The 23,539-nt window shown below is 46.2% G+C and overlaps 1 protein-coding gene and 1 long non-coding RNA gene across 9 annotated transcripts in view; one reads left to right on the forward strand and one right to left on the reverse strand.

Moving 5' to 3' along the window:
- The first annotated feature begins 254 nt into the window (after positions 1 to 254).
- On the forward strand, positions 255 to 21,734 carry LOC149128131 (uncharacterized). Its single transcript, XR_016229420.1, has 4 exons — positions 255 to 2,086; positions 2,601 to 2,761; positions 4,695 to 4,791; positions 18,476 to 21,734. It is a non-coding gene; the product is annotated as an uncharacterized LOC149128131 (long non-coding RNA).
- EML4 (EMAP like 4) overlaps positions 19,028 to 23,539 on the reverse strand; it is a 179,691-nt gene continuing 175,179 nt past the window's right edge. For all 8 annotated transcript variants that reach the window (XR_016229419.1, XM_008254479.5, XM_008254478.5 and 5 more), the window contains 2 exons: positions 22,384 to 22,514; positions 19,028 to 21,769 (listed from right to left, as the gene is read on the reverse strand). Coding sequence is in view for 7 of the 8 variants with exons in the window: in XM_008254479.5 (XP_008252701.1) it covers positions 21,293 to 21,769; positions 22,384 to 22,514 (608 nt within the window). In the remaining variant the exon portion in view is untranslated. The remainder of the gene's footprint in view (positions 21,770 to 22,383; positions 22,515 to 23,539) is intronic.

Here is a 23,539-nt window from a genome sequence, read left to right on the forward strand (position 1 = left end):
AATACTTGGGCCATCCTCCACTGCACTCCCTGGCCACAGCAGAGAGCTGGCCTGGAAGAGGGGCAACCGGGACAGAATCCAGCGCCCCGACCGGGACTAGAACCCGGTGTGCCGGTGCCGCAAGGCGGAGGATTAGCCTAGTGAGCCACGGTGCCGGCCAATAGATGATTTTTTAAATGATGATGAAATCAGATCAGACCTATTGTCATGTTTAATCCCAGTGAGAGTCAAGTTGGGAATTGATAATTTCTTCTTCTTCTTTTTTTTTTTTTTTTTTACAGAAGATCAGTTTAGTATACATTAAGTAAAGCTTTCAACAGTTTGCACCCCCATAGAAACACAAAGTGAAATATACTGTTTGAGTACTCGTTATAGCATTAAGTCTCAATGTTCAGCACGCTAAGGACAGAGATCCTACATGAGGAGTAAGTGCACAGTGACTCCTGTTGTTGACTTTACAGATTGACACTCTTGTTTATGGCCTCAGTAATCTCCCCATGCTCCAGTCATGAGTTTCCAAGGCTATGGAAGCCCCTTGAGTTCTCCGACTCTTATCTTGTTTAGACAAGGTCATAGTCAAAGTGGAGGTTCTCTCCTCCCTTCAGAGAAAGGTACCTCCTTCTTTGTAACACGGCCTTTCTAATAAAATATTTAAAAACTAATTTAAAATGTTAAATTACATATGATCAATAAGAAACTTTCAAACTGAACTGCTGTTGCCTGCAAATGTTTTGGCCCTTGAATCCATGGAGGACTTTAACTCCTGAAATCAGAAGTTAATGGTACTAAACATTTATGGAGTTTAAGAGGGCCTGGTGAGAGGTCCTTAGGTCTTTGAGGGAGTTCCCTGGGAGGATAATTCTCATAAGAAGCTTGTTTTTGAAGCCTGAGTTTGGGCCCAGCCTCCTCGTCTGCCTCTGGGCTTGCCATGTAATCTTTCTTCTGGATATACTCTGCCATCCGCTGTGGGCCCCTTGCCAGAACAAAAGCCTGTGTTGTGCTGCTTTTGGATTTCAGACCTCCAAACCTATGAACTAAATAAACTGTTTCTTTTTATGCATTAGCTGCCTCAGGTATTTTGTTATAGTAATGAAAAATGTCTAATGTACAAGCCTGAAGTTATATTACATTAGGGTAAAATTTGGGAGGTAAAATTATAGGTGTAGTGGTGAAATGAAAATAGAAGTTCAAGAAGAGATTTCTTTTTTATTAAAAAATTTATTCATGGGGCTGGCGTTGTGGCTTTGCTGGTAAAGACACCGCCTGCAGTGCCAGCATCCCATATGGACACTGGTTCAAGTCCCCGCTGCTCCACTTACTATCCAGCTCTCTGCTGTGGCCTGGGAGAGCAGTAGCAGATGGCGCAAGTGCTTGGGCCCCCGCACCCAAGTTGGAGACCAGAGGAAACTCCTGGCTCCTTACTTTAGATCGGTGCAGCTCCAACCGTTGTGGCCAACTGGGGAGTGAACCAGCAGATGGAAGACCTCTCTCTCTCTCTCTCTCTCTCTCTCTCTGCCTCTTCCCCCCTCTGTATAACTCTGCCTTTCAAATAAATAAAGCTTTTAAAAATTTATCCATTTGAGAAGCAGAGTGCTCAATCCATACCTTCTGCATAGATGGCAGGAACCCAATTACTTGGGCCATCACCTGCTGTTCCCTGGGCCTGCAGGAAGCTTGAATCAGGAACTGGAAGAAGATAGTGAACCCAGGTTCTCCCATATGGGATGTGGGCATCTAACCTGGAGTCTTAACTGGTTAGACCAAACAAGTGGCCCCAAGAAGAAATTTCCGACTGTTCAGTGGGACTTTGGTTTGAATGTCCTTACCCAAACTCATGTTGAAACTGAATCCCCACTGTGAAGCGGAAACAATCCGACTGAGGTAATTAAGGTTAAGTGAGGTCATAGCATGGGGCCCCTATCCAGTGGGACCGTGGCTTTATAAGAGGAACAGAGCCCCAAGCTATGACAGTGTCTTGTCCTGTGATGCCCTGCACCGCCTTGGAACTCTGCAGAGACCCCCCACCCCCTGCAAGGACTTCACTAGATGTGGCCACCCCATTCTGAACTTCCCAGCCTTCAGAACCGTGAGTCAAATTAACTTTCTTTATCGATTGCTCAGTCTGTGGTATTCAGTTAGAGCAGCAGCAAATGTACTAAGACAAATAGGGATTTGTATTTTAACCAGATGAAGGTGGGTGACCTATTGCAGTGGTATTTACATTCCACGGGGTGCGTTTATGAGTGAGTGAACTGTTTAGCCAAGGTTTACAGTACAACAGAAAGGATGAAGTGTGCTCACTGTAATGATTTAAACTTGAAGTGAAAAATTTCACATGTTAAGCTTAAATCTGCAAGGTAGTACAAGCACATTTTCAAAACTTTTTTAGGATAAATGAGCAAGAAGGGCTGAAAGTAACTTTTACATTTTTTATTTATTTACTTATTTGAAAGAATGATGGGGCTGGCAGGGAGAGAGAGATCTTCCATCCATTGGTTGAATTCTCAAATGGCTGCTACTGTTTAGGTCTGGGCCAGAAGCCAGGAGTCAGGAACTCCATCCACATGGATGACAGGGGCCACCGTCACTGATTTTTCCAGGTGCATTAGCAGGAAGATGGTTCAGAAGCTGAGCAGCTGCGACCCAAACCAGCATGTGGGATGCCACCATCACAAGTGGCAGCTGCAACCCCTGCACCGCAAGGCCACTTCTACACTTCTCTGAGAGGTGCCCACTTGTCTCCCTTTATCTTCTTTGTCAGGTAGGTTCCCTGTCAGGTCTGACTAGCTTTCCTTTCTCTCCTTGCCCCTTGTCCTGTGTGACTTTGTTGTGAAGCGGTCAGTGACATGGTGAGGGTGGCATGGGTTTCAGAACCCTGGCCAGCTTGTTTTCATTTCCATCTTGTTTTAATCCTTTCTGAGTGTGTGGCTCTGGGTAGGCTCCCAGCTTGTAGAGGCTTGTAATCCCCGAGTTTTCTCTGTTCTCATGCTCAGAGCTTTGTAAACGTCTCCCTTTCGCGTCCATTGATCCTCAGTACAGTAGATAGTGGTTACATCCCTTCCCTTGCTCTGACCTTGTTCCTGTCCTGAGGTTTGTCATGGCCACATGGCTGTACCTCAGGGACAAAGCACAGGTCCTTCACACTGCCCAGTGTGTACTGCCCAGATTGGAATCTTTGCTGACTCCCATGGAAATCGGCGGGGGCTGCCCCTGGCTATAAGAAGTGGGTTTGCTTCCCAGTCTGCAGGGGGAGAGTAATAGGAAGAAGCAGAGCTCGTTGTGCTGGAGCCCTGGTATGGCTACCTATGAAAACACAAAATGAGGGGGGGATTTGGGCTTCCCAGGGTAGAAAAGGAGAGGCTGAAGCTGCACAGGCCTAAACCCGATGCTGGGAGGTGGGCTCAGAAATTGGGGTGGTTCCTGAGGGCTTCTCACCAGGCAGAGAGCCTCTCGGACATTGTCAGCTCTCCGAGGAAGTGGGAAAGAGGTGGGGAAGGGCAGTTAGGCAAGAGTAGAGTGGAAATGCTTGCGCAAGGGTCTGTGGCCCAGGGCCCACTGTAGGCTTCTGGCTGTACCAGCGTGTGCTTGAGTTGTTGCCCGTAACAAGGACTCTGGGAAAACCCAAGAAGGAGACAACTTGGCCATTCAGTCCAGCCTGGGCTCTTAGGAGGGCTCCACAGGTTATGAAATTGCCTTGCCGCTGCAGAGGGGTGAGGATTATGCTCCAGGATTGGTTCACGCCTGGCAGGCTCCAGGCCCAGCCCCAACCCACACTCCCACTGGGGCCACAAAACCTCCATCTTATGTGGCAGGTGAATTTGAAAATTGAGTTGCAACTGAATGAGTTCATGTCAACTTCAAAGTTCAGCAGTGTTTAATTAGAGCCATCCAGAGATTAAGCCTGCTCCCAGGAAATTATTCTGACCGAATAATTAAAGAGAATAAAGGTTAGGTTTTTGTTTTTGGCTAAGGCTGTGTTGAATTCAGCATCTCCAACAACATGAATTCCATTAACCTTTCAGAAACCACATAAATTGCCTTCAATTAGTTGTCATTCTAATTAGAGTCACACAGAGGAGCCTTTGTGTATTCTCAGTGGCCATTTGCTTTTCTCTCTGGAGTATGTCCTCTTGAAGAAATGGTCATTTGGAAAATCGATGTTGTGACTGTGTGTGTCCTCCCTTAGTCGCAGACACGGAGAGAGCAGAGCCAGAAGTAGCCTCGAGTGCAGCGGGAGGGCTGGGGTTGGTGATGGCTGCTGGCGGCTGGATTTTGAGGTTTCTATGGCACTTGCAAACATGTCCCATACCTGTGAAAGATAAGGAATAGTTGAAGTAGCCCAGCCCACCCAGCCAGGCTTGGGCAGGCCTCTGGGGGAGGTGTTAGGGTACTCTGGTGAGGCATGGTTTTCTCAGGCCATCCTGTATGGGGCAGAAGGGGCGTGTTCTGCCCTTTGTGCTGCCCTGATCTCGCTCGCACTGAGCCTTTATGCCCGAGGTGCGGGTGGCCTTGCCTCTGCCAAAGATCTGCACCCATCTATAGGCTCAGTCTCCTGAGAGCCAGCACTCCCCGTCTCTTCTCTAGTGGCCACCACAGAAGCGGTGGAGCAGGGCTGTGGGATCAGGCTCTGAGTCCCCACCATAGGACTTAGCCTATGCTTTGTCATCCAGCATATTTTTCTGTGTGTTTTCCAGGCTGATTATGGATGTGATGTGTTACAACCAAGACACTAACTAATACAGTGTTCTTCAAGGGAGGCAGCTGCAGACCCCTAAACCCGGGAGGCTGAAGGTAAGGTCTGTTTCTTTGGCTCTAGGTTTGGATAAGGTCAATCAGACTAACCATAGCTTTCACTTGTGTGTCTTTTTTGTTTTTTAAAGCTATATTTATTTATTTGAAAGTCAGTTACACAGAGAGAAGGAGAGGCAGAGAGAGAGGGAGAGAGAGGTCTTCCATTCACTGGTTCATTCCCCAGTTGGCTGCAATGGCTGGAGCTGCGCCGATCTGAAGCCAGGAACCAGGAGTCTCTCCCGGGCCTCCCACGCAGGTGTGGGGGCCCAAGGACTTGGGGCATCTGCTGCTTTCCTGGGCCACAGCAGAGAGCTGGATCGGAAGTGGAGCAGCCAGGTCTCGAACTGGTGCTCATATGGGATGCTGGCACTGCAGGCAGCGGCTTAACCTGCTACGCCACAGCACCGGCCCCCACTTGTGTATCTTGGGAACTCAAACATGTGGTGGGAACATTGGCTGGTCTTCGTGAAGGTATAGGCCTAGAGGAACCTTGATGTCGTCTGGAATCTGGGTAGAGAGTGTTAAACAGAAGTGTGTGGGCCGGCACCATGGCTCTCTTGGTTAATCCTCCACCTGCGGTGCTGGCATCCCAATATGAGCGCCGGTTCTAGTCCCGGTTGCTCCTCTTCCAGTCCAGCTCTCTGCTGTGGCCCAGGAGGGCAGTGGAGGATGGCCCAAGTGCTTGGGCCCTGCACCCGCATGGGAGACCAGGAGGAAGCACCTGGCTCCTGGCTTCAGATCGGCTCAGCACTGGCCATAGCGGCCGTTTGGGGGATGAACCAATGGAAGGAAGACCTTTCTCTGTCTCTCTCTCACTAACTCTGTCCAAAAAAAAAAAAAAAAAAAAAAAGTTAGGCAGGTTTATGGCCCAAGCACTCTGAGAGTGATTAGGGAAGACAGAGGCCTGATCTACATAGCCTACCAGCAGGGAGACAGGTAAAACCCTGATCCATCTTGGCAAGGAGTTTTTATAGCAATTTTGCGGGAGAAAAGAGGGAAGGATCGCGAAGCTTGAGCTGATTGGTGTGCAGCTCATCTTCCCTTTGAGTCTGATCTGCAAAGAGATTGGGCACCTCTTCTAAATGTCTTCTGAAAGTGGGATTCTTTCGTTCTGCTGAACCCAAACACTTGGTTCCTGGCTCGCCTGAGGTCATCCTATGAGGACAGTTGGACACCTTGTGCCTGTGCGACTAAGTCCTTAAGTAACTTTTCCTTAGAATACAGTAGCTTTTTTTTTTTTTTTTAAAGATTTTTATTTATTTATTTGAAAGTCTGAGTTACAGAAAGAGAGGAGAGGCAGAGAGAGAGAGGTCTTCCATCCACTGGTTCACTCCCCAATTGGCTGCAACGGCCAGAACTGAGCCAATCCAAAGCCAGGAGCCAGGAGCTTCCTCCAGGTCTCCCACACAGGTGCAGGGCCCAAGGACTTGGGCCATCTTGTACAGCTTTCCCAGGCCACAGCAGAGAGCTGGATTGGAAGTGAAGCAGCTGAGTCTTGAACTGGCACCCACATGGGATGCCGGGGCTTCAGGCCAGGGCATTAACCTGCTGCGCCACAGCGCCGGCCCCAACAGTAGCTTTTAAATGGTGTAATTAGACTGTTGCTGAACCTGTTGGAGCACACAGAAGGGGAATATCGGGAAAGAACTGGAAACATACCAGGACACCTTGGATTGTCAAGAGGAGACCTGATTCAGGGGCATCTGACCCTACTTGAAAAGGCAGGTGTGCTTCAGGCCTTGCCCACAGGAACAGCCTGGGCTGGTTTCCTAGTGCTACCAGCTGACCCAGATGCTTCAGAGCTGTGTCTTGTAGTCTTGCTGGATCCTTTCCTTTCCTCTGGCCGTGGAATCATTAGTGGGGTGAGCCAGTAGATGGAAGGTCTCTCTCTGTCTCTGTCTCTTCTTTAACTTTCAAATGAATAAATACCTTTTTTTAAAAAAACAAAAACAGAAGGAAGGGAGATAGGATGTTATGGGGGTGGCTTTAGACATGGGCAGGCGTTGTGGTGTAATGGGTTGAGCCGCTGCTTTGGACACCTGCCTCCCATATTGGAGTCCTTGGGATTGGGTGCTCTCCTCCATTTCCGAAGCAGCTTCCTGCTAGTGTGCATCCTGGGAGGCAGCAGATGATGGCCCAGGCACTCGGGTCTCTCTGCCACCTATGTTGGGGGACCTGCATGGAGGTCCTGGTCCTGGCCTCGACCCTGGCCTGTCCCCAGCTGTGTGGGCACTTGAGGAGTGAACCAGTAGATGCAAAGTATTTTTCTCTCTCTGCCTTTTGATAAATTAAAAAATAAGTAAACATTAAAAAAAGAAGCTAGACACAAAAGAGAACAACCTGTATGATTCCATTGATGGGAAAGTCAGAACCATCTATAGTCATGGAGGCAGAACCATAGGTGTTATCCCTGTGAGAGGACTGAGAGGAGGAGGAGGGGGAGGAGGTCACAGGCTGGCTTCTGAGTGCTGGGAATGTTCCATGGGCTTATACATACGTTTGTGTGCACACAGATAAACTAAGAGTGCTGCATTGTGCTGTAAGTTACACCTTCAGAAAAGCTAAGAAAGGAGAGGGGGAAGAAGGGAGGGAAGAAAGAAACCTGGAGTAGGTGGTGCCAGAGGAGATAGGGTTTTCTTTCAGGAGAATGCCGATCTGAGTAAACACACACCCAGAGGTCAAGGCAGCTGGGGTGACTGCATGATGTGGGCCTAAGCATGTTAGTTTTTGCTCCAGGTCCTTGTGCCTCAGAGACAGGAATTGTAAGTGGAGATGTAATATACACAAGTAGGAGTGGATGGCTCCCACCATGGTTCGTGTAAAAAGAGTGCTTTTCCCCACTCTCAGCCTCTATTATGAGTTAGGGGCTGGTGCCTTAGAAATGCGTGAAGCCATCTGGGAATTCTTATAGCGTCTCTGGATGGAATGGCATCTTCCCTTCTTGGTCCCGGGTGACATACAGGGGGGTCCTGGGAAGGTGGGCTTTTTTGACTGCAGGGCTTGCAAAGACTCCACTTAGGCTTAACACTTAGGCTTAACTAGCTGCCTGTGTATTCACACCATATGGGAAATGACAGTGACCTTCCAGGCTGCCCTTCCAGGCCTCTAGTGTTCACTGCTAGTGGACGTCCCTTGTGCCGCTGAGTGAATGGCACAGAAGAGACCCCAGCATTGACTGAGAACCTGGAAGAGTGAAGAGACAGTGCCGAGGCCTCAGGGGAGGACATTCCTGAGAAGTCTCTTGTGTTTTGTCCACAGCTCCCGTCAGTTCGCATGGCCACATCTTTGGTTTCCCGAGTGCCCTCTTAGACAAATGCTTGTGTTTAAATTTGATAACGTTTAATAAAATGGAATTAATGCCATAGTTTAATTAAAACTTCCCTTCCATTTTTATGGAAGGGTTTCCCATAGAAACCACTTCAGCTTTGAAGGGCAGCCTTATCACTTGGAGCTAGTACAGCCTGTCGCGTTGTTCCTGGCTTTGAGTGCATACACCGTTTATTGGGATAGAGGCCCCAGCCAGTGATCCTGAGGGGACATGCCTGCCTGCACCCTGATGTGAGATCATCTGTTATCTATCATGCTCCTTGGAGGCTGGGCCTTGACAGAGCAGGTCGAGGAAGACCATGAACTCAACAGCATCTCTCCCCTTGACCTCCTCTTTCAGACTGAGACCAGGGAGGTGGTGCTTTGGGGCAGCACAGATAATACCTGAATTCACCTACACTCACAAGGGAAAATGCTTTCATGGAATCAAGTACAACTTTCCATTGGGGTTTTGAACCCAGACACTCGTATGCATTGTAGCATCCAAGCAGCCTCTTAATCACTGTTATTTTAAAAATTGTTTTGAAATAATCATAACTCAAAGCTTCAAAAATATTAGTCCTATGATTGTGTCCTTTACCTTCCCCCATGGTGCTATCTTTTTCTTTTTCTTTTTCTTTTTCTTTTTTTTTTTTTTTTTTGACAGGCCAAGTTAGACAATGAGAGAGAGAGAGACAGAGAGAAGTCTTCCTTCCGTTGGTTCACCCCACAAATGGCTGCTATGGCCAGCACGCTGCACTGATCCAAAGCCCAGAGCCAGGTGCTTCCTCCTGGTCTCCCATGTGGGTGCAGGGCCCAAGCACTTGGGCCATCCTCCACTGCCTTCCCGGGCCACAGCAGAGAGCTGGACTGGAAGAGGAGCAACCAGGAAAGAACTGGTGCCCCAACCAGGACTAGAACCCGGTGTGCTGGTGCCGCAGGCGGAGGATTAGCCTAGTGAGCCGTGGCGCCGGCCGGTGCTATCTTGTGTAACTATATGAATTAAGACCAGGAAGTTAACATTTCCAGTATAGTAGACCATACTACAGACCTCACCAGTTGTGTATGCATTTGTGTGTTTGTGTACTCTTCCATGAAATTTAAACGTATTAAATGCAGCTACCACCATAATCAGGGTACAGACTGTTTATTACCACAAAGGAGACCACTTATCTTCTACCCTTTATTTATACACATACACACAACCCTCTCCCCACCCCCATCTTCTGGCAATCACCAATCTGTTCTCTGTCTCTAGAGTTTTGTCATACAAAAATGAAAATACAGAATCAAAACTGTGAGATTGGCTTTTTTCACCAAGTTTGTGTGTGGTGGTAGTTCTTTTTTATTGCTAAGAAGTAGTATTCTATTCCACAGTTCTTTTAATTTTTTTAGATTTTAAAATTTTTGATGAAAATGTGATACTTGTACATTTTTACACAATACTTAACATAGAAACATAGCATGAACGAATCCCACCAGGTCCCTAGCCTTTCTCCTCCCTTTTCTGTGTGTGTGGAGCCAACCAGTGCCTGCTCACCCGTTCTTCACGCTGTGCATCATTGTGTCTGATGTGAGTGATGGTTGCCCCACCACGCCGTGGAACAAGATAACCAGTTTGGTGCTTCTTATCTGACCTCCCTCTGTCCCATCCGCACCCACCCTTCCTAACCACGATAGTCACTATTCTAAGTTCAGGTTGACTTTTTGAAAGTCAGGAGTTAAAGAGGGAGAGACAGATCTTCTATCCCCTTATTCACTCTCCGGGTGGCCACATTATCTGTGGCCGGGCCAGGCTGAAGCCAGGAGCCAGGTGCTTCCTCCAGGTCCATGTGGGTCTAGGGGCCCAAGCACTTGAGCCATCTTCCACTGTTTTCCCAGGCCAACAGCAGGAAGTTGGATTGGAACTAGACGAGCTGGGACTTGAACTTGTGCCCATATGGTATGCTGACGTCACAGGCAGCTACTTTACCTGCTATGCCACAATACCTACCCCCAGACTGACACTTTTTTTATTTTTAAGTTTATTTTTATTTGAAAGGCAAAGTTAACGAGAGAGAGAGAAAGAAAGGGAAAGGGAGAGACAGATCTTTCATCTACTGAGTCACTCCTTAAATGGCCACAATGGCTGGGACTGGGCCAGACCGAAGCCAGGAGCTTTTTCTGGATCTCCCGTGTGGGTGCAGGGGCCCAAGGCTCTGGGCCATCTTCCACTGCCTTCCCAGGTTCATTAGCAGGGAGCTGGATTGGAAGCGGAAGCGGAAGCGGAGCACCAGCATCACAAGTGGTAGCTTAACGTGTGTCACAGCACTGGCTCCCCCAAGGCTGTTTACAGTTTCCATGCATGAGAGAGAACATGCGATATGAGTCTGGCTGATTTTCCTTAATGCGGCGATCCCCAGTTCCATTTTGCTTCAGATGTCAGGATTCCATTGCTCGTCATGGGTACATAATGATGTGTAGATACTGTATTTCCTGTATGTATTATCTAGCACAGGCTACCTAGGTTGATTCCATTATTTTAGTTATTGTGAGTAGCACTGCAGTGAACATGGGAATCTTTCAAATGCTGATTCCATTTCCTTGGACATATACCCAGGAATGGGATAGCTGGGTTGTGTGGTAGATCCATTTGTAGCCTAGTTTTGTCTTGTTTTGTTTTTAAAGATTCACTTATTTATTTGAAGGCATAATGACAGGGAGAAGCAAAGAAATACTTCTATATGAGGATTTACTCCCCAAGTGCTCACAATAGCTGTGGCTGGGCCAGGCTGAAGCCGGAAGTCAGGAACTCATCCATCTGGGTCTCGCACATGGGTGGCTGGGCCCTGTGTACTTGGGCTATCATCTGCTGCCTTCCCAGGTAAATCAGCAGGGAGCTGGATTGGAAGCAGAGCAACTAGGACCTCAATTGGCACTCTGCTATGGGATGCCAGCGTCGCAGGCAGCGGGCCTAACCTGCGTCACACCAGACTGTTTTTGAGTTTCTTGAGGAAACCTCACCGTCTTTGCATCCTGCCCAGCATCTGTGATTTTTTTTTTTTTTTAAATCTTCTTAAAAACAGCCTTTCTAAGAACTTAAGTGAGGTCCCTCATTGTGATTTTGATTTGCTGGCTAGTGACATAGGGTATCTTTTCATATATTTGCTATTTGTATTCTTTTGAGGAGTGTCCATTCAGGTCCTTTGCCTATTTTGTGACTAGACTGCTTGGTTTGTTTGTTTTTGGGTGTTTTGTTGCCTGTGTTTTGGGGGTCTCATCCCAAAACTTGTTGCCAGACTGATGTCTTGAAATGTTTCCCCTATGTTTTCTTCTAGTAGTTCCATAGTTTCAGGTCTTACATTTAGGTCTTTGATCCAGTTTTAGGTGATTTTCCTTTAGGGTGAAAGGGTAGATCAAGGTTCAGTTTTCCTAGCACCATTCGTTGAAGAAGTGTTCTTTCTGCAGTATGTTTCTGGTACTTCTGTCAAAGATGAGCTAGCTGTAGGTGCAGGGATTAATTCCTAGAGTGTTTGTTTTGTTCTGTTGGTATGTGTCTGAAATCTGGTATTTTTATGCCTCCAGGTTTGTTCTTTTTGTTTAAGATTGCTTTGACTATTGGGGTCTTCTGGCTTCCATATGAATTTTAGGATTATTTTTTCTAGTTTTATGGAGAATGTTATTGATGGGACTGGTGTTGTGGCACAGTCGGTAAAGCTGCGGCTTGTGCTACCTGCATTACCAGAGTGCTGGTTTGAGCTCTGGATGCTCCACTTTTTATTTTGTTTATTTACTTATTTTTTTTGAGAGGTACAGTTACAGACAGAGACATAGAGGAAGGTCTTCGGTCTGCTGGTTCACTCCCCAAATGGCTGCAATGGCTGGAGCTGTGCCGATCCGAAGCCAGGAGCTTCTTCTGGTTCTCCCACGTGGGTGCAGGGCCCAAGCACTTGGGCCATCTTCCACTGCTTTCCCAGGCCACAGCAGAGAGCTGGATGGGAAGAGGAGCAGCCAGGACTAGAACCGGTGCCTTTGTGGGATGCTGGTGCCCCAGGTGGAGGATTAACCTACTGTGCCATGATGTAGGCCCCCTACTCTGCTTCTGATACAGCAACCTGCTAATGAGCCTGGGAAGTAGCACATGATGGCTCAAGTACTTGAGACCTGCCTCCCATGTGAGATACCTTGGTGGAGTTCTTGGCTCCTGGCCTTTATAGGCATTTGGGGAGTGAAACAGTGGGTAGAAAATCTCCACGTCCCACTCTACCCTTTGCCCTATCACTCTACCCCTCAAATAATTAAATGAATAAATATTTTTAAGAAAGAAATGTTACTGGTATTTCAGTGGTGATTTTGTTGAATCTATAATTGCTTTGGGTAATATGCACTTTTTTTTAAAGATTTATTTATTTATTTGAAAGTCAGAGTTACACAGAGAGATGAGAGACAGAGAGAAAGAGAGAGAGAGAGGTCTTCCATCCGACGGTTCACTCCTCAGATGGCTGCAACAGCTGGAGCTGTGCTGATCTGGAGCCAGGAGCTTCTTCCAGGTCTCCCACGTGGGTGCAGGGGCCCAAGGACTTGGGTCATCTTCTACTGCTTTCCCAGACCATAGCAGAGGGCTGGATCGGAAGTGGAGCAGCCAGGACTCGAACCAGCATCCATATGGGATGCCGGCGCTTCAGGCCAGGGTGTTAACCTGCGCCATGGCGCTGGCGCAACATTTTCATAATATTAATTCTTCCAATTTATATACACAGGAGGCCATTCCTTTTTTTAATGTCTCCTTCAGTTTCTTTCATTAATATTTTGTATTTTCATTGTAGAAGTCTTTTTTTTTTTTTTTTTTTTTTTTTTTTTTACAGTATAGGTTAAATATTTTACATTAGCCAAGTCAAGTTATTCCACTCACCCTGATAGGGGAAGAAAGAGCCCACTCCCATAGAACTAATTCACCTGTCAGGAGGTTTCTAGCAATAATCATCTTTTTTGTTTCTTTTTAAAGATTTATTTATTTATTTGAAAGGCAGAGTTAGAGAGAAAAAGAGGTCTTCCATCTGCTGGTTCACTCCCGAAATGGCTACAACTGCTGGAGCTGCACTGATCTGGAGCTAGGAGTTTCCTCCAAGTCTCCCATGTTGGGTGCAGGGGCCCACGGACTTGGGCCATCTTCCACTGCTTTCCCAGGCCACAGCAGAGAGCTGGATTGGATGAGAAGTAGTCAGGACTTGAACCAGTGCCCATATGGGAGGCCGGCACCGTGGCTCAATAGGCTAATCCTCCGTCTTGCGGCGCTGGCATACCGGGTTCTAGTCGCGGTCGGGGCGCCGGATTCTGTCCCGGTTGCCCCTCTTCCAGGCCAGCTCTCTGCTGTGTCCCGGGAGTGCAGTGGAGGATGGCCCAAGTGCTTGGGTCCTGCACCCCATGGGAGACCAGAAGTACCTGGCTCCTGCCATCAGATCAGCGCGGTGCGCCGGCTGCAGCGTGCCGGCCGCGGCGGCCATTGGAGGGTGAACCAACGGCAAAGGAAGACCTTTCTCTCTCTCTCTGTGCACTCTGCCTGTCAAAAAAAAAAAAAAAAAAGTGCCCATATGGGATGCTGGCACTACAGGCAGTGGCTTTACCTGCTATGCCACAGTGCTGGCCCCAATAATAAGCGTCTTAAACAACTATCGCAAATAAAGTGTCCAGTTTGGTTTTTGAAATGGGAAAGTCACACATTTTTTAAGTAAATATACTATTTTTGTGAAATCGGGGATAATTTGAACCTAACGAACCATGCAGGAGCAAGGGTTAATAAACCAGTCAGTGTGCTTTGAATTTGTTCAAGTGCTGGTATTTCTATAATATAGCAGATGTTATGAGAAGTAAAAGATTTTCCCCCCAAAATGAAAATATTGAAACTAAAATATATAGTATTTAGTATTCCACAGAGCAGAAAATTCGACAAATCAAAGTTTATATGTCCCAGTTGACCATGTTTGAAAATGCAACGCAGGTATTGAAACCAATATTACGTCCAATATTTAAAACTAGTTTGTCATTCGGGAAACATCTAAATCCTTAATTAAAAAACTCAAATGAAGTGAAAGCTTTAAATTGGTATATACTGTTCACACTCATATTTCATGTTTGGAAATGCATATTTGCAAGCAGCAATACAAAAATATTCGTGAAAAATGCATTGTATCTGAGAATTTTGAAGATATACTTGCTACCAATACATTTCTAAATACAAAACTGACTGCCATATTTGTTACTTCTGTGGGGAGAGTGAATTTTTTAAAGATTTTATTTTTACTTGAAAGGCGGAGAGGGGGAGAGAGAGAGGTCTTCATCTGCTGGTTCACTCCCCAGATGGCTGCCATGGCCAGAGCTGAGCCAATCCAAAGCCAGCAGCCAGGAGCTTCTTCCGGGTTTCCCATGCAGGTGTAGGGGCCCAAGGACTTAGACCATCTTTTTTCCCAGGCCACAGCAGAGAGCAGGATTGGTAGTGGAGCAGCCAGGAATTGAACTGGCGCCCTTATGGGGTGCCGGCACTGCAGGCAGCAGCTTTACCTGCAACACCACAGCGCCGCCGGCCCTGAGAATTTGTTTTTTGTTTTTTTGTTTTTTTTTTGACAGGCAGAGTGGACAGAGAGACAGAGAGAAAGGTCTTCTTTTGCCGTTGGTTCACCCTCCAATGGCCACCGCGGCCGGTGCACCGCGCTGATCCGATGGCAGGAGCCAGGTGCTTCTCCTGGTCTCCCATGGGGTGCAGGGCCCAAGGACTTGGGCCACCCTCCACTGCACTCCCTGGCCACATCAGAGAGCTGGCCTGGAAGAGGGGCAACCGGGACAGAATCTGGCTCCCCGACAGGGACCAGAACCCAGTGTGCTGGCGCCGCAGGCAGAGGATTAGCCTAGTGAGCCGCGGCACCAGCCCTGATTCAGTCTTATTACTTGATATGGGTCTGTTCAAGTTTTCTGTCTTCATGGTTCAATTTTGGCAAGTTTTACCATGTGTAGAAATGTATCCATTTATTCTAGGTTTTCCAGTTTCTTGGCATATAGGTGTGCAAAAAAGTCCCTAATGATCCAGTGTATTTCTGTGGCATCTGCTGTAATAATCTTTCTTTTAATCTCTGATTTTTTTTTTGACAGGCAGAGTGGACAGTGAGAGAGACAGAGAGAAAGGTCTTCCTTTGCCGTTGGTTCACCCTCCAATGGCCGCCGCGGCCGGCGCGCTGCGGCCGGCGCACCGCGCTGATCCGATGGCAGGAGCCAGGAGCCAGGTGCTTTTCCTGGTCTCCCATGGGGTGCAGGGCCCAAGCACCTGGGCCATCCTCCACTGCACTCCCTGGCCACAGCAGAGGGCTGGCTTGGAAGAGGGACAACTGGGACAGAATCCGGCGCCCCGACCGGGACTAGAACCCGGTGTGCCGGCGCCGCTAGGCGGCGGATTAGCCTAGTGAGCCGCGGCGCCGGCTGATATTATTTTTTTTAAAGATTTATTTGAAAGACTGAGTTACAGAGAGGCAGAGGCAAGAGAAAGAAAAGAAAGAGTCTTCCATTCACTGGTTCACTCCCCAAATGGCTGCAATGGTGGGAGCTGGGCTGATCCGAAGCCAGGAGCCAAGAGCTTCTTCCAGGTCTCCGACGTGGGTGCAGGGACCCAAGGACTTGGACCACCTTCTACTGCTTTCCCAGGCCACAGCAGAGAGCTGGATCAGAAGTAGAGCCCATATGGGATGCCGGCACTACAGGCAGCAGCTTTACCCACTATGCCACAGTGCTGGCCCCTCATCTCTGATTTTATTGAGTCATTTTTTCCTGGGTAGCTAAAAAGTCGTGGACTTTTGTCTTAAAAAACCTGTTCTTGGGGCCAGTGCTGTGGTGTAGTAAAGTTAGTCCTCTGCCTGTGGCGCTGGCATCCCGTTGGGCATGAAGGCTTGCTTGGTTGAGCAGTGTTTTTGGCTGGTAGTTTTCTCTTTCAGAGCTTAGAATACACGGTGACATTACCCAGCATTCCTTTCTGGGCTGTGAGGTTTTTTTTTTTTTCCCCCCCTATTTAAGATTTTATTTATTTCTTTGAGAGGTAGAGTTACAGAGGAGAGACAGGTCTTCTATCTGCTGGTTTGCTCCCCAAATGGCCACAACGGCTGGAGCTGGGCTGTTCTGAAGCCAGGAGCTTCTTCCAGGTCTCCCATGTGGGTGAAGGGGCCCAAGCACTTGGGCCATCTTCCATTGCTTTCCTGGACCATAGCAGAGAGCTGGATCAGAAGTGGAGCAGTTGGAGGCCGGCGCCGCGGCTCACTAGGCTAATGCTCCGCCTAGCGGCGCCGGCACACCGGGTTCTAGTCCCGGTCGGGGCGCCGGATTCTGTCCCGGTTGCCCCTCTTCCAGGCCAGCCCTCTGCTGTGGCCAGGGAGTGCAGTGGAGGATGGCCCAGGTGCTTGGGCCCTGCACCCCATGGGAGACCAGGAAAAGCACCTGGCTCCTGGCTCCTGCCATCGGATCAGCGCGGTGCGCCAGCCGCAGCGCGCCAGCCGCAGCGCGCCGGCCGCGGCGGCCATTGGAGGGTGAACCAACGGCAAAGGAAGACCTTTCTCTCTGTCTCTCTCTCTCACTGTCCACTCTGCCTGTCAAAGAAAAAAAAAAAAAAAAAAAGAAGTGGAGCAGTTGGGACATGAACTGGTGCCCATATAGGGTGCCAGCGCCATAGGCAGAGGCATAGCCACTATGCCATAGTGCTGGTCCTGGCCTATGAGTTTCTGCTGAAAAGCCCGTTATTGGGATGCAAGTTGCCTTAAGTAAGTAAGACTTGTTGCTTTTCTCTTGTAGATATTAGAATTTTCCTTGTGCTGTACTTTTGAGAGGTTAACTATAATGTATCATGGTTTAGAATTTTTTTGGTCCTGTTTACTTGGAGTCCTATGGACCTCTTCTACTTGGATGTCTTTATTTCTAGACTGGGAAAGTTTTCAGATAGTATTTCTGTGAATAGATTTTCAGTGCTTTTAGCACTTTTTTCTCCTTTGGAGATACCCACATTCAAATATTTATTCAACTAATGGTCTCCCAAAGGTCTCAGAGGTTGTCTCCCTATGGTCTTCAAGTTCAGACATAGTTTTTGCTTCTGCTTTATCTAGTCTGTTGTTGAGGCTTTCATTTCTGTGTGTTTTAAGATTTATATATTTAAAGGTCTGTATTAGATCTCCTGTATGTTTGTTCACTCCCTAAATGGCCACAAGAAAGCCAGGAGCTTCTGGGTCTCCCACTTAGGTGTAGGGGCCGAAGCACTTGGGCCATCTTCTGCTTTTCCAGGCACATTAGTGGGGAGCTGGATTGGAAGTGGAGCAGCTAAAACCTGAACTGGCACTGTGGGATGTTACAGCTGCAGACAGTCGCTTTACCTGCTGTGCCACAGCGCCAGCCCCTCATCTGTTTCCTGTTTGCCTTCTTCAGGTTCTTCATTGCCGAGGTTTCTATTTGGTTCAAGATCGCTCTCCTTCTTTGCTGAATTTCTCATTGATCTCAATTGTTTTTTTTTTTTTTTAATTCCATAAACCACAGAAAGGTTTATTCTCTCATATCTTCCTGAGCATCCTTGTAATTATTCTTTTGATCTCTTCATCAGGCATCTCATAATTCTCCTTTTCTTTGAAGGTGGTTAATAAAGTATTATTATGTTCTTTTAGGGGTGTCATTTTCTTTTTCATGGTAAAAGGCTTTTTTTCTGAAGATGTGCCTTTAGCTATCAGTTTGAGGCTGTTTTGGCTTTAGTTCCAACTGGAGTGATGTTCAGTTCCAGCAGGGCTGTCTTGGTGTTGGCCTGGAGCTGCAGTTACTGAGGTGCAGGCCTGGGACACTAGGGGCATTGCCTGGGTCCTTGCAGTGGCATGGACAAGTGGATTCCCATGGCAGCAGCGGCCATTGGAGGGTGAACCAACGGCAAAGGAAGACCTTTCTCTCTGTCTCTCTCTCTCACTGTCCACTCTGCCTGTCAAAAAAAAAAAAAAAAAAAAGTAGATTGTTTCCCCACAAAGATGAATTAGAGCCAATCTCAGCCATTCTCTTGTTCTGCAACACCCCCACCATGGCAGTCTTATTTTTATTTGTTTACTTATTTTAATTTGAAAGAGCCCAGGCACATTAGCAGAGAGCTGGATTAGCAGACTAGCTGCCGAGACTGGAACCGGCATCAGGTGGAAGCCCAGCCCATGACCCCATGCTGGCCCCAAGGCGGCTGTCTCGATCAGCTCCGACATACGTGCTGCTCAGCTTGCCTTCAAAACATGTTCCTGTCATTCCTGTCTTCATTTCAGTTCTAAGCTGGAAGCTGATTACTTCTAGAAGTTTTTAGGCTAATACAACATTTTGATGTGTTCAAATCTAATTCATCATTATTTCCCTGCAGGTGAGTTTGTTGTGTGTGGTGCCTGTCATCTGTCTTGTCTTGGAATCATGGCAAAGGAACTCTTATCCCAGGACAGCTTCTGACAGGTTAGTGCACACGAATGACCGGTGAGGTAACACAACTAGCAATGATGAAAAGCCCACCATCTGCACGACTGCAGAACCAGGGAATGTTCAGGATATTCTCAGCCTGTTAATCCTTCAGAAAGGAAAACCAGTAGCTGTCAGTTTTATGGTGTGGTCTGAGGTGGGGGACAGCAGGGACTGCCACAGCCCAGTGAGTTCAGGTGATACTCAGAGGCAGCTGGCAGGTAACCAGGTTCCCCCGGAGTGTCCAATGTTAAACATTAGAGAAAGGATAGGTGCAAAATAAATTGCAATCGAGCTGTTCCTCTATTAAATGAGTGCATAAATCCAAAATCATTTCCTCTCATGTTATGAGGTAGAGTTTACTGTTACCAGCATTATCTTACCCAGAGTAGCAATGAGCTGTTGTCTTTCGATAACTGGACACTTGGGGAAACTAGTGATATAAAAGTTAAAGACAAAGGAAACCTTTTGATTATTTTATTTTAATCTTCAAAATTTTCTGCCATGACACAGGAATGCATGATAGAAATGGCTCAACATCTTCACATGAAACACTTGGATTCATTTTCATTCACAAGTTTTTCTAAGAACCACTAAAATTTCATAGTCCCACCCACTTCCAACCATTATCACAGATTTAACTGACAATTAAACAGTAGTTACCAGCATTCGATAGCTGGAATGCTTTCTACGTATTAGTAGTGTCTTTTGAAACTACCACCCAAGAGTATCATGATTATGTATCTGATTGTCCATGGCAACCCAAAGGAGACTGATGTCCCAAAACAAACTCCCTGCTGACTGGGGAGAGCTGTATTCCCCAGCTACTTAAACAGATGCTCTTTCTTTGTATTTTCCTTGCAGGGAACAGCACGTGCTGACCTTGACTTTATCCTCACTGCTAATAGGTGGATATATGCCTGATATTTATTGTTTGGTGCTCTCTGTTAACTATGTACAGAACATACCGACAAAAACTGGGTTGCTTGGAAGCTGTATCTCTTTTGAAGAGAACTAGTTTGAGGTTTCTTTTTTGAACAGTTGTAAACAAAAGAAAAGAGATATACACAGACATATACCTAAACATATAAAGAGATTGACACTGAGTATTTTCAATGTGGTGCATATCTTCTTACTGAGATACACACAAACACAGGAAGTGTCTTCACTCGCCCCTTCACACATACCTACACCCTTCCACATAGCGTGTGAATATAAATGCTGTAAGTGTCCTTGGGAGTTCACTGGAGTTTTCATATTACCAAACGATGGTGAAATACCTGATATGTGTTACTCCTGAGAAGAAACTAGAAGGGAATGACAGTTCTGATGCACTTTGGAATGGCACAATCACGTAAACACTTGCATACTTAAGACTTCTGAATTCATCCAAAGTTTCTAAACATGATCCAACCAAAAAACAAAGTTATTAAAACAATGCAGCAAGTTTAAAAATAAAACAAAAAATTTTTGTAACCAGTATATAAACAAATATATAGGAAATGCATATTTGTCAGTAATTATTTTTAAAGTACGAAACAAGTACTTAGACATGGTTTTCTGGCAAAACATTAAAGAAAAAAAAAAACCCAACCTTGCAACACATAACACATGCATTGCTCAAAATAGCAGAAGATAGTCACATGACACTTGCCAAGGCTTACAAGCAGCTGCACCAGAAGGAAATGACTATATAGCAAGTCTGTTAAGAATGCAATTTATAAAAATTACTGTGACTGTTATTCACACTTCTGTAAAAAAATTTGCAATTTGCTGAATATCTTACCCTTTAGTATAATTTGTATAAAAATTACAACTAAACAAATTTCAAGCACCAATTCAATCATTTAACTTCCTATATTTATATTTCTCCTATTATTAAGGGAACAAATTATGATGAAGGCTAAGTTAAAATTAGCCAGGTAATATTACAGTTTGGTTTTAAAGGCATGTGGTTTGTTTTTTTTTTTTTTTAAATCTTTTAAACATTTGAGAATGTTGAGGCCAGTGAGGGACTCCCTGGAGGAATCCGTCCTCTCTGTCAGTGGTTTAATATACAGTGAAAGCTCTCCAACAAACTGATGCTGTCTTAGTTCTAGGATAAAACAGATTCTCACCCAACAAATTAAGGGACTGATCCTCATGACTTGGAAAAGGCAGCACCTAGATAGTGGTCTAAGAAGCACACCTGGACATCTACTGGTAGTGTAAAGGAAACGGCATTATTCTAGAAGGCAACACCATTGTACTTGGCAATAGTCTATCAGAAAATTTTCATTAGACATCTGGAGTGGGAGAATATTTCACTAAGAGCGTTTTTTCCTTCTGGTTTCTGTATCAGGAAAAAAGAACGACAGCCTGAGCCAGCAGATGAGTGGCAGTGTTTGCGATGCCTCTGGTTGTTCTGAAGAACACAGGTTCCGATAACAAGAGGGTTGATTTTTAATCCATACAACTGCTGTTTCTGTTTCCAGTATTTACATGACACCGCTTACTACACAGCAATTTCTGAGACATAATGTTTCAGTCATCTCCTATTCCGTTTGGTTAATTATTAACACACACCAAATGAACCCTTAGATTGCATTTGAGAGACTGGAGATAAAGACTACTGAAGAAAACAGAGTGCATGGAAACCAAAATCTCGAATCATCACTGCCCATTCCTGTTACCAGCTTCATCACAGAGTTGCATGCAGCCGAAAAACAGCCGCCCTGAAGCCACGGCGTTAGGACAGGGCTGGAGAGTCCTGCTGGTCCTCGGGGAGAGGAGCTTCCCCCTGCTCCTCACTCACCTCAGTGGCTGGCTCTTCATCCAAGGGCTCACCGAGCTCTTCACTGCCCCCTTCACTCTGCTCCTCACTGGGCTCTTCACTGGGCTGCACCGTCTGTTCCAGGCTATTCTCCAGAGGTGTGGGAGAATTACTGCTTATTCTACTTTCCTCTTCAGCCGTCATGGGTAAGGGCTGGGGGGCGGGCAGCAGAGGAGAATGAGGCTGGATGGTACTTTCCGTAGAAGAGGGGGGGACTTTGGTTAGAGCGGTATCCACTGCAGTCTCGTTCTGAGGCAAAGGTAACTTTTCCACAAGTTTCCACTGAATGATGCTCATGTCTTTTCCACCAGTTGAAATCAGATGACTGTCATTATGAGTAAAACTGACGTTGGTGACATGGCTGCTGTGGGCACTGTACTTGTGACTAGGAGCCTATATGAGACAAACAGGAAAATTAAACCCATTCTTTACATACCTGCTTCCGGCAAACACATGACTAGGTAAGGGAGATAATTCATCAAGTCTGAGGAGTAAACCTAGGTAGTCATTTCCTTTCAACACTTAATATAGGAGAAACAAATTAAGTGGACATCTATACTTTCAAACTACTTGTTTAAAATAGTAACTGGAAGTCTGTCTTCTGGATGTCAAGTGGCATGCTCGTCAGAGCTTAGTAACTTCTTTTGAGAGGGCTTGGGAGAATTTACTAGTTTGGTAGAATTATAGGTGATTTAGGAAATAGTTTCATTATTCCTATAAATGCTGACTGTAAAAATGTTTTTAATATGTTTGGGATAAACTTAAAATTGCCCCTAAAATAAAGTCAACTGGGCAGAAGAAATGGAGTCAGGTAGCCCTAGCTGTCTGCTGCTTTGCAGGCTCCCGAGGAAGCTGGAACAGACCAGCCTGAACGCTCACTGATGGCCCCATTCTGCATACTGCACTGTCACCAAGAGGAATTAAGAACCCTAAAAAGTTTTTCTTGCCACCGACACAAAGTTATCCTTAAACAAAGGAATGACAACACTAGTTTCTACTGAGTTTACCTTTGCTTTGGAGCATGGATACTGAAACAGATGGACTTTGCAAAAGTCATCAGCGACAGCGATCACCTTTCTGTTGTGGGATCGCACCAGGGCATTGATGTCTGTTCCATCAGATCCTTCTGGCCAGACACCTTTGCGGTGGAAACATGGGAAAAATTAGCCTCAAGTAAGCACGAGTTTAGACTCTGACACCTTTCACCTGAGTTCAAATTCAAAGCTGCCAACACTTCCCGTGCAAATTTCTTAGCTAATCAACATTGTTCTTTACGGAAACGATGGCATTTTATTCAAAATTTAACAGAGTTGAACCCAAGTAACCTCAATACAGGAAACTTAAAAGATTCAATAATTATTTTAGTTTCTCCTCAGCAATAAACTCTTTAGTTGGAAGTATACAGATTTGAAAAATAAAGCAAGAAATCAAAGCCACTAAGTTCCAAGTGAACTCTACGTTCCCTTTCAGACAGGCGCCTCCAAGAAAACCTTAGAGATCTTACAGAAATGCATAGGCCATCCACTAGTCTAGCATGATATTTCATGGAATTTTCCTGGAAACATTACTTCTAAGACATATCAAATGTTACAAGTCAAAACACTTTAATTGATTTCTCTTCAAATGAGTGGAGATAGTGTCTCGTTAAAGCAACCAAGAAGTTACAGCAACAGGCCACTGCTTCAGATTCATCCAGACTAATGAAATTCTTTATGGCTGAGTCAGGATTATTTTGCTTTTAATTTCTTCTTATGCTTCTCCATCTTTTTTTTTCCCCTAAAGATTTATTTATTTTACTTTGAAAGAGTTACACAGAAAGAGGAGAGGCAGAGAGAGGGAGAGAAGTCTTCCATTGAATGATTCATTCCCCAGTTGGCTGCAATGGCTGGAGCTGCGCTGTTCCAAAGCCAGGAGCTAGGAGCTTCTTCCAGGTCTCCCACTTAGGTGCAGGAGCCCAAGGACTTGGGCCATAGCAGAGAGCTGGATTAGAAGTGGAGCAGCCAGGTCTTGAACTGGTGCCCATATGGGATGCCTGCGCTTCAGGCCAGGGTGTTAACCTGCTGCACCACAGTGCTGGTCCCTGCTTCTCCATCTTGACAGCAGGTATCTAGGACAAGATCGCCTACTGTGGATTAGCTTTTACATGCACACAGCATACAGGAA

Source organism: Oryctolagus cuniculus, chromosome 2 (genome assembly GCF_051225735.1).
Source record: "Oryctolagus cuniculus isolate XC-2025 breed Fujian yellow rabbit chromosome 2, ASM5122573v1, whole genome shotgun sequence".
Classification (NCBI taxonomy): domain Eukaryota; kingdom Metazoa; phylum Chordata; class Mammalia; order Lagomorpha; family Leporidae; genus Oryctolagus; species Oryctolagus cuniculus.